Source organism: Papaver somniferum, chromosome 9 (genome assembly GCF_003573695.1).
Source record: "Papaver somniferum cultivar HN1 chromosome 9, ASM357369v1, whole genome shotgun sequence".
NCBI classification, from domain to species: Eukaryota; Viridiplantae; Streptophyta; class Magnoliopsida; order Ranunculales; family Papaveraceae; genus Papaver; species Papaver somniferum.
Window position 1 is genome coordinate 55317402 of NC_039366.1, and position 11810 is coordinate 55329211.

At 39.0% G+C, this 11810-nt stretch overlaps 1 protein-coding gene across 1 annotated transcript; it reads left to right on the top strand.

The window, feature by feature from the left end:
- Positions 1-472: 472 nt before the first annotated feature.
- On the top strand, positions 473-6489 carry LOC113309130 (ACT domain-containing protein ACR10-like). Its single transcript, XM_026557547.1, has 7 exons — positions 473-796; positions 898-984; positions 3897-4052; positions 4203-4308; positions 4708-5041; positions 5573-5857; positions 5970-6489. The coding sequence occupies exons 1-7, from the start codon at positions 643-645 to the stop codon at positions 6105-6107; spliced, it is 1260 nt and encodes a 419-aa protein (XP_026413332.1). The 5' UTR covers positions 473-642; the 3' UTR covers positions 6108-6489.
- The last annotated feature ends 5321 nt before the right edge of the window (positions 6490-11810 follow it).

An 11810-nucleotide genomic window follows, 5' to 3' on the forward strand; every position in this document is an offset into this window, starting at 1 on the left:
GGTTTTCCTTGTTTTCAAAAACAGTTTACCAAACAATTTTTAGAAAATGAAAACAAAGAAAAAAGGGTATGTTTTTAAAACAGTGGAAAACTATTTTTGAAAACTGTTTTTCAAAACTGTACCAAAAAGGCCCTTATATTTCCTCGTTTTTCTTTGGGCGATAAAGAAAGCATCATCAACTGGTTACGCTGGTAGTATGACACACAAGGAAACCGACCCAGTTTCCACCCTTGTAAACTCCGTGAAGAAAGTCACGTGGCGAGAATACCAAAGGCAAAAGACGTGATGGCGGCCGATGCAAAGTAATTTATCACGACAAGAAATATCAAGTTCCAACTTCTCCGCAAACGATAAGATACCAACTCTAGTCGGTCGGTTCAAGTGTGACCGGATAGCTAAGATTGAATTTTAGAATTATAAAGAAATAAATACTCCTAGTCCTAGGTAAATCTCAACACAATCTAATCTCTACTCTAGTTGAAACAAACAAGGAGGGAAAAGGGGGAACAATCAAACTAGCTAAGATTTTGAGTGAGTGTGTTTAAGACTGCTGGAAGTGTAAAACTCCATTTCTTCTTCTGCTGTTTTCTATGTGATTTTATTCTGTAAACAAGAACAAGAAAATTATTGAAGAATTAAGCTATGGGTATTCCTTATGATGATGTAGTCATCATTAAAAAATCAGAAAAACTAGGTGACCCAACTATGATTACTGTAAATTGTCCTGATAAAACAGGGTTAGGATGTGATCTTTGCCGTATAATACTCTTCTTTGGTCTCAACATTGTCAAAGGAGGTAAGGGTTTTACTAAGATTTTGCTGTTGTTTAGTTTTTCTTTCTTTTCTTCTTTTTGTTGGTTTTAATTTTGTATGTTCATATGTGTGTTTGGTGTGAAGATTTTTCAACAGATGGGAAATGGTGTTACATAGTGTTTTGGGTAGTGGAGAAATCAAGAAGGACTAGATGGAATTCATTGAAGAAGAGTAATAGAAGATACTCTACCTTATTTACGGTCACAGGATATTCTCCTTAATTGACCAAAACAATAATAATATATATGGCCATTATCTCTCAAAAGAGGGTAAGGCATTATACCAAAAACCCTAACATGGTATCGACCTAATAGCCGATCCTCTTCTTCTTCTTCTTCTTCACCTACTTCACCAAAATCAACAATGGCAGGAGATAAAAAGACAATCCATCCGGCGTTTGCTATCAACAACATCAAAACCCTAATCCCCATTATCCTAGACATCAAACAGGATGAATACTCATCTTGGGTTTTTCTGTTTGAACTCCATCTTCAAGCTCATCGCCTTCTTTTTCTCATCAATGAAGACAAACCCCCTGCAGATGTTGACGCCGACACCGTGCTCCAACTCGACGCTCTCTGTCGACAGTGGATGTTCTCCACCATGGCCAAGGATTTAATGCTTACCGTCCTCAAATCTGGCAAAACTGCTAAAGAGCTTTGGGATCATCTTAAGAAACTCTTTCAAGACAACAAAGGTAACCGCGCCGCGACTCTTGAACGTAAGTTTGTCAATCTTAAGTTTATTGATTGCAATAATATTGATGATTACTGCGATAAGCTAAAATCCCTGTCCGATCGATTACTTGATCTTGACTTTCCCATGGATGACAAACGCCTTGTGATCCAACTTGTCAATGGCCTTCCGGAGGAATACAACACGGTAGCCTCTTTTATCCAACAATCAATGCCGACGTTTGATACCGCTCGATCCCAGCTGCGTACCGAAGAGATTCGACGCTCTCAACAGCAATCACAGTCTGCACCTACGGCTCTTGCAGCTGCAGCTCCAACCACAGAGCGTAACAATCAGCGCTCACAGCGTGGTGGTCATGCCAGACGTGGTGGTCATCGTTCATCTGCACCAGCCACCGAACCACCCTTGCTGCCAACACCTCCGTCCCCTTATCAGCTCTACGGTGCACCACAATGGGCAGTACCACCTTGTCCATATCCTACAGCACCTCCGGCAACACATTGGCAGCAACCTTCCAGCCGCGGTTCCTTCCACGGCCGTGGCCGTTCTGGTCAGTCACGCGGTCGAACATCTGGCGTTGGACGTGCACAGGCATACCTTACTCCATCCACGGAATATCTTCAACCAAGCGACATTGCCGAAGCATACAGCTCCATGAGTTTATACTCACCTGACGATGCTTTCTATATGGATACCGGTGCTACATCGCATCTCACTGCGGATTCAAGTACTTTGAATACTGTTTTTAACACTAGTAATATTCATTCCATCTTAGTTGGCAATGGTCACAGTATTCCAGTCACTGCCTCCGGTACCAAGTTCATAGATATTCCGTCCCGCACCCTAAAACTCAAAGATACTCTTGTTGCTCCCGACATAATCAAAAACTTGGTTTCTGTTCGTAAATTCACCACTGATAATCATGTGTCTGTTGAATTTGATCCGTCTGGTTTTTCTGTGAAGGATTTGCATTCGAGGAAGATTCTCCTTCGATGTAACAGTTCCGGGGAGCTTTATCCTATTACTGCCTCTGCCGTATCACCTTCAACATCGTCTCTGTCTCATCCTATATCCCTTGCCGTGTGCTCTCATGACATTTGGCACAGCCGTCTCGGCCACCCTGGGACAGCTATCTTAGATAATTTACGTGCAAACTCTTTCATTCAATGTAATAAAACTCAGTCTACCAAACTTTGTCATTCTTGTCAAGTTAGTAAACATGTTCGTCTGCCATTTTTTGAATCAAATTCTGTTACCTTTGCTCCCTTTGATATCATTCATAGCGACTTATGGACCTCACCATTACATGTTGAGACCGGTTTTAATTACTATCTTATCTTGTTAGACGACTTCACAAATTATCTATGGATCTTTCCTCTCAAATTAAAATCCCAAGTTTATACCAAGTTCTTGGAATTTCGTTCCTTCGTCAAAACTCAGTTCGAACGTGAAATCAAAACTTTTCAATGTGACATGGGTCGTGAATTCGACAACTCATCGTTTCATGAATTTGCTCAAAAACATGGGTTAGTTTTCCGTTTCTCATGCCCTCATACCTCCTCTCAAAACGGCAAAGCTGAGCGAATGATTCGTCGTGTCAATGACATCACTCGCACACTTATGTCTCATGCATCTATCCCTCCCAAATATTGGGCCGACTCCTTACACATGGCCGTCTACCTCCACAACATTCTTCCTTCCAAAATCCTAAATTTCTCTTCTCCGGTGTCCATTCTCTATCAACGTCAACCAACCTACTCTCATATCCGCACTTTTGGTTGTCTTTGCTACCCCAATCTTTCCGCTACCACTACTCATAAGCTTTCTCCTCGTTCTACTAAGTGTGTTTTTCTTGGGTTTCCAACCCATCACCGTGGCTATCGATGTCTCGACTTAGCCACTAACAAAATCATCTTGTCTCGTCATGTGACCTTTGATGAAAACGTGTTCCCCTTCAAGAACACTGTCTCTACTTCATCAAACTGTCAAGACTCTTCCTCTACACCATCTTCCACTCTCCTTCCCTTTCGTTTCTGTTACCCAACATCTTCTAATCCTACTGTCCAGCCTACTTCCGCTGCTACATCAATTCCTTCCTCTACTGCACAGCAACGCCCTGACGTTGCTCCACCATCTTCCGCCACTACACATCCTCCTTCTCCTGCAATACAGCTCTACACACCTCCTCATCGTCGTTCTACTACAGCACATCATCTCCACATTCCTCCACAGCAGCAGTCAGCTTCCACAGCTCCTGACAGCAACACTTCAGCACCTGCAACAGCGCCTGTCTGCACCTCTTCAACACCTGCAACAGCGTCTGACTGCACTACTCATCTCCACATTCCCCCACAGCAGCAGTCAGCTTCCACAGCTCCTGACAGCAGCACTTCAGCACCTGCAACAGCGATTATTAGGTGCATGTCCTTCTTGTTATTCAACTTCAGGGATTTACTATTACAAGAATGAATTGCAGCAACCAAAACCTCCACAAGTTTTCTTGTTAAAGTTCTGCTGCACTGACAGAAGAGGACTCTTGCATGGTAAGGGTTTTTCTGTTTACTTCATATATTTCACACTCCATAGGTGTACAGGTTCTTATGGTTTAGGAGGTATTAGATCTGTGTGCAGTTGTTAACTTGTAATTCTGCCGCAGGGGTATAGGTTCTTATGGTTTTGGGGTATGTTTGCAGATGTGACTGAAGTGTTATGTGAAGTTGAACTTATAATATGGAGCGTAAAGGTATCTACCACACCAGACGACAAAGTAATGGATCTGTTCTTCATAACAGACACAAGGTTTGTGATTCTCTTAAATTTTTGTTCTTCTTTCTTTATTGTCAAATGCAAAATGTATTTTTAATTTTGGAGAAACTGGTACTTGTTATAAAAATCAACAAAAGGGAATTATCTGTATGAGAAACGTAGCTCATAAGCATAGGTTGAAGTTCAGACATTTTCTGTCGTAGTAAGGGATAACACAGAATTGGGGACTGGACTCTACCATATGATCGGATGGACGAATCTAGGCATCATTATTTGCTAGGGTGATTTAGGCAGAGAGAAAAATATATGTGAAGTAATGGTCCCATTTGTATTCTATTTGTTTGTGTTAAGAGTTAAAACTACTTGTGCTTGTCTTTAAGTAAGTCTCTAGTTATCATTCTCATGTTGGTAACAATGAGATTCTTATTTCAGGGAACTACTGCAGACAAAACTGAGACAAGAGGATGTGTATGATCATTTAAGATATGTCTTAGGTGATGCATTGATAAGCTGTGAGATAGAATTGAGTGGTTTTGAAGTTCTCACTTGCTCACAGGGGTCTATTCTGCCTCCTGCCATCACAGAAGAGATGTTTGGCTTGGAGCAAAGCAATCACCCACCAAGTAAATATCCTACGTCGAACAAGGTATCTGTCACGGTGGACAATTCTCTCAGTCCTGCTCATACTCTCATCCAAGTATTATGCATAGATCACAAAGGCCTTCTCTATGATATGATGCGAACACTTAAAGATTATAATATGAAGGTAAATACCTCAAATTGAACCAATTCATAAAATACTTATATATGCATATTTATGTAGTGTTTCATGATTTGCACATTTAAATGGTATTGATCTCTCTACAGCTTATTACACAGGGAATTTGATGCTCTTCATTTTGTTACATGTGTAAGTAAAAAAGGGAACTAAATTAGTAGTTAAGAATTTGTATATTTTCCTGTAGGTAGACGTTATGTGTTCCTTCTCTTGTTCACAACCTTCATGGGCTTTGTCTCCATCTTACCTTGCATTTGCTCCTCATAGTTTAGCTTGACACGATAGTTAGGACTTCCAGGGATTCTTTGGCTATGTTTTGGTCATCCTCCACCCAACCACTGTTCCATCATCAGCTTCGCCTCAAATCATATTAGATTTTCACGCCTTCCTGGGATGTGGTAGGATAAGCATGTCAAATTCTTCTCTTCTTCCTTGTCCCTTTGCTCTGTCGAAACTAAATAGGTTTTGTTTCTTTTCATCTATAAACCCTATGATGCTATATTGCTATGTATCTATCAGATTTCTTACGGGCGATTCTCGATAAAGCATGAACAAAATTGTGAGCTGGACTTGTTTGTAGTTCAAGCCGACGGGAAGAAGATTGTAGACCTAAACAAGCAGAACGCTTTGTGCTCTCGCCTGCGAATGGAGCTATTGCACCCGCTTCAGGTAGCTGTTGTCAGCAGGGGTCCTGACACAGAGCTTCTCGTTGTCAATCTTGTGGAATTATCTGGATCGGGTCGGCCTCTTGTTTTTTATGATATTACCCTTGCTCTGAAGATGCTCAAGATATGCATTTTCTCGGTATATTTATCTTCCCCGATTGTTTTCTTCTTCCCTACTTTGGGAGAAACGTTCCCGACTTTTTCTCTTTTAACGCGTGATAAGTTACGCTGTTTCGTTGTTCCTTTGTCAGGCTGACATTGGGAGGCACATGATTGGTGACAAGGAGTGTGAAGTTTACAGAATCCTTCTTGATGAAGGGAATGGTTTCTCCATGTCATGGAAAAAGATTGAATGCGAAGTCAGAAAGATGTTGATGGGTTGGGAATGATAAGAATGCTCGACTGCAATCGTCTGAATCCATTGTATAAATCATTTTCTATTTTGGTTACCTCCCAACCTAGAAGTAGTTAACAATATGCAGGTCTAAAAATGAAGTATATATACGATGTGGATATTTTGTGAGAAGATAGGGTGGATAAGTAGCATTCCCCTAGGAAACTAAAAGAGTAATAGTTAGCCGCATCTGAAGTTCTTTACCTCTATAGTGTAAAATAGAATGTAGGAAGACTGAAGTCTCCGTTTGTACAAGTGTTCCTTTTATGCACTCCCTTGCATATGGAATCAGATGTAATCCAGAGATCGTACATCTCTATAATATGCTTCTTATACTCTAAATGGCGTAGATATCTGGTTGTAATCTCCTGGATTATAAGTTCTCTGATTTACTTTGTGGATATAAATATGCCTAGGTTCTTATAGATCAAAATGAGACATTAAACATGTTGCTTTACCGGGGTCAGTTATGGACATTAGAAGGATACGGTTTTGATTCGGCTCTTATGGCAGCCAATGCTCCCATGTACAAACCTGCGTCCCTATGATTTAGTTCTTATGCCCGACATGCAAATATCTGGTCGTGTTGTGCTGTTGTGGTCTGTTTAGGTTTGGACTTTTGGCTGAGAAGTTATAATATCTCACTGTACTTGTGTATAAAATAAATACGCTGGAGTTTAAAACGAATAAGTAAACGAGTCGACGAAGCAAAACATGTTACTAGTCCAGGGCCAGTTATGGTGGTCAATTGGGGACAATAGAAGGATATGTTTGGACCCGACGTTTATGGCAGTTAATGCTCCCATGTGTCTCCTTTGAGTCCCCAGTCGTGCCTTGTCAGTTGCCAATGAGAGCAGTAGTGAAGAAGGAATATTGTCCAAGAGGAATGTGCTGGGAGATCCTCTAAAAGACCATTAATCACATTCATTTATGAGGTGTAAGCAGCCATGACACCGCCACTATCTCTCCAATACTGCAGCCTAATTAAACCTACGACTTACTCAGCAATTAACAAGTCTCACTAGAGGCACCCACCTGAAGGTCCTAAACTACGGCTTTCATGCTTCTACAAGAACGCTATCCTCACTGCTAGATCCACTAGGTTGGTAAGTTTTCATGGAATTTGGCGACTCTCTATACCAGTTGGATGATTATGTTTTGTGAAGTCAGAATTATGGATTGAAAGCATTCAGGAAGAGCTTCTAGTGCCAAATATTTGCTCTCTAGTGCTCCTAGAAACAGAAGTATATCTGGAATTTCAAATTTCACAATTTATATAAAATTGGTCAAAACTCAAAAGTGACACAAGATGATGTACTGATGGTAATTTTAGTAGTCCCGGATACCTTTACTCGTAGAAACAGAACAAGCGACTTCTTGATAGCATATCACCCACCTTTTCAAATCACCGGTCCGAATTCCCGTAATAAATTTTATATATTTGAAAAGTTGTAGTGAAATATATCATTAAATATAAATATCATTCCTCAAAATTTTGGTTTTCATATTATCAGTTCTTAGTGTATTTAAACGGCATAAACTAAAAGAGCATCAACTTTATTTCTAGCTTAATAACTAATCTTTTTTGCTAATTTATTTGTTGAGTAACAAGTGACAATGATTTCTGTGATATATTTTAGAACTTTACGAAGTTCGATTAGTAAATATCAGATTTCTGTATAGATAAAAAACTCATATGTAATTTTACGTGAATGTGTGCTAGTTATTATTTTGGTTTTCATATTATCAGTTCTTGTGTATTAAAACGGCATAAATTAAAAGAGCATCAACTTTATTTCTAGCTTAATAACTAATCTTTTTTGTTAATTTATTTGTTTGGGTAACAAGTGACAATGATTTTTGTGATGTATTTTAGAATTTTATGAAGTTTGATTAGTAAATATCAGATTTCTGTATAGAAAAAAAACTCATATGTAATTTCACGTGAATGTGTACTAGTTATTATTTTGGTTTTCATATTATCAGTTCTTAGTGTATTAAAACGGCATAAATTAAAAGAGCATCAACTTTATTTCTAGCTTAATAACTAATCTTTTTTGTTAATTTATTTGTTTTGGTAACAAGTGACAATGATTTCTGTGATATATTTTAGAATTTTATGAAGTTTGATTAGTAAATATCAGATTTCTGTACACAAGAAAAACTCATATGTAATTTCACGTGAATGTGTACTAGTTATTTGTAGGGCACTATTTTGTGTTCTAGTTCCAGTGTATATATTTCTTTTCTTTTTTTTAATAAGAAAACAGGGATAACCCCGATGTTACATGAGATAACCAAAACAAGAAACTACAGGACCCGACCGTATGCGATTTTCAAACAGAACCGGAATCTTGTAACCAGAATCTAATACCAATGACCGGGCCATCAAACAGTAGCAGTAACAGTAACATCCCTCGTGCATAATGGTGAGCTTGAATCGATGAAACATGATCCACAACTCGGTAGATTTTTTTTTTTTTAATCGATCTAACGTAACCCACTTCCAAAAAGAGAGATGTTATGAGACCAAAGTTGATCCACATCTTCCACGACGTGCTTACAATAAGCTCATCAGAAAAATCTTCTGAGCTCTTCCACCTGATGAAGATACATATCAAAATTAGGGTAATACATCTTTTGTAGTAGATCATCACCATCCTCATAGCATACATACATCCGATCACCAACAAACCAGACCAACAATATTACCTGAAGAATCACACGATTCAAGAAAATATTTTCCCTATTGGGAAAACGAAGCACCCGCCAGAAAAAACATTCCCTGATTACAAAACATTCATCCATATGAAACAGCAAGATCTTGAATCTCTTCCAAATCTTGTACTCGTCGGAGGAGGTTGCCATGAAGAAACCGGTTGCTGCAACATTTCTAACACCAACTAAACCATATGAAAAGGAGAAAACTTCATCATTACAGCCGGACAAGCCTAAGGGAGTAGCCAGTTCCGGTGTAAATAGAAATGCACCATTTTGTGTTATAGTTCCAGTGTATATAGAAATGCACCAGTTGTGCACAAGTTCTACACAGCGCACATTTTTGTGAATTGGTCACATTGTACTTGCTTCGAGCAGTGCTCCTGTTTATGCACTAGTTTTACGTAGCACACCTTCTTGTGTTCTAGTTTCATTGTATTTGCAATAGATGCAACTCTGCACTGGTCATGCGCAATATACTTTCGTTTTCACTGGTTTAATTTCTAATGGCCATATGGAGTGCACCAAGTTGTGCATTGGTAATAAACCTTTAACAATCATCTCTTGCCTCGCATTGACGAGATAGGTGAAATGAGTTACCAAAGGCGTCGTAATCATCTTCCAATTAAATGATATGAGTGACAAAGTGTTGGACACGGGTGCAATATATTGCGGTTGCCTAAGTATCCTACATGTACCATGAAGGGATCAGACACAGGCCGTAGTTAATCATTTTCTGAACTAGCAAATAAAACCAATTTGTGTTGAAAGGTCAAAATCCAAGCAAAGCCTGATGCATATAAGCTAAGGGGAGTTTGCAGCTGATGCATAAGATTATGCATCACTGATACTACTTAATTCGCAACATGCATTCTCTTGTTCAAGAAATGCAAATTGGTGCAACACTGATCTTTCCTTCACAATGCATCAAAACGATGCATTTTCGATTTAGCAACTCATTAATGGTAATACCTACGCGTTTATGAACCTTTCATGGGTAAGTCAACATCACTTAATGATGTTTTCGAATCAAACATGTCCATCGAGTAAGCAACACATCAATTATGCCTTACCGGCTAATTAACTTTGTAGCTTAGCTATATATTTTCCCTTGATGTACCTTCAACCACTGCTTCATTGGGTAAGCTTCATAGGAGACAATTATATAGATCCTTTGGTAAACATCATAGAGACATTGACATGTCTTCACTTAATGCATCTTCAACAAGCACCCCTTCCTTATATATATATATATGTCTTATTGACATTTCTACGATCAAAAATTTGGAAAATGTTGGACAGCCACCACCCTTTTTCCACATGATATATGCTAACTGATGCATCCTTGGCAAGCAACATAAGTTAAAAAAGATGTTGCATTTATTAGTAAGGGCCCGGTATACTGATGCATTAGCATCACGATACTTTCTTTGGTAAGCAATATAGCACGATGTTGCATCTTTTGGTAAGAGACAAGCATAATGATGATGTAACGTTGTCATTCCAAGCTGACGCATCACTTGCTCCAATTTGTTATGGTTCCATGGTTATGGGCTACCTGATTCTACCGGTAGTTATTATGAACGGTTGCGCCATCATATCTGTTATCAGTTATTTAGGTAACTGTGTGTCTGTAAGATTTGTTACATGTGCCATTGATCCAGTGAATTAGTATCAGGGTTCAACGATTGGGTATAAATGTGTCATCTTCTCTCTTGTATGAAGTTTATGAATCAAACTCATTTTCGGCGGCGTTCTTTGAACATATATTTGCTTGATCTTCAGATTTAAGATTTCTTACTATCTATTTTCATTGTTTGATTGTTGTGGTAACACAACACAAGTATGCATCATAAGTTCGAAGTGAAGTATCTTTTTCAATGACGCATCATACACGGCACACCATTGCAGAATGGAACTTCGGGATAAGAAGTTTCACTTTACGAGTGCGTTTTATGATAGACGCATTTATGTGTCTATTTTCATCTCGATTTTCTATATTGTTAATACCAATTTTTGTACTTATTTTGGTATTTTATCTCTTTGTAGTAAATTTGGAGAAATAGCATATGTGGAAAAATTGGCTCGAAAAGTGGTATTTGCGCTCGTGGGAGAAAATCACTAAAGGTACCCCTCATCTGGATAAGGGGCACCTCAATTACTAAGGGGCGCTCACTTGTTATTTACACCCCAGGACACTGCAAGTGTTAAAGGCACCTGGAAGATGGTTAAGGGGCTTATCTTCTCCATCGTTTGAAATCAAGAAAAGGCGGGGAAAAGATGCTGTGAAAGAACAGATTTAGAGTTTGGTTTTTGAGCGAGTTTGAAGGAGATTCAATCTCAGAATTCAGTCGGGATGAACGTGATTAAGCTAAACAGGCCTGGTAAAGTGTTTTCATTCGGCCAATTTTCATCGGTGATGAGAATAGCGTTTCACGGATTTTTGTGTTTTTCTGGAAAGGATTGGAGAGATTTAACCGGAGTTCGATACGGGATTGGACCCATATTATCCTGTTGAATTGGAACAGGGTTGGCAAGAGTCTTGGATTCGAAGAAAAAGGAAGATTTTCACGAAACAGGGAAAGTTATATCTCGAGTTTTCTGGGAAAGATTACACGGATGAAACAGGAAGTATATCTCGGTATTTTTGGCAGTATCTTGGTAGATAAGGATGGAAGGAGCTAGAATACGCGGAAAGAGGAGAAATAAAAGGAAAGAAATCAAATGCCGAAGGATTATTTCCCTTGAAGAGAAGAAAAGAATAATGGAAGATTTCTTGAAGAATAGGTTAACTTGTGATATATAAATAGTTGACAAATTTCTTATTTGGTCCAAGGCCCATATAATTAGTTTTCCTAGGGTCCATCCAGATTTCTGGTTTAACCAGAGGTCCAAAATAGCTTAGAACAAGCGAAATGACCACCATAGTCCTGCGTCCAAACGTGTGTGCTTGCACGGTCTCCTCCAATATCACCCGATC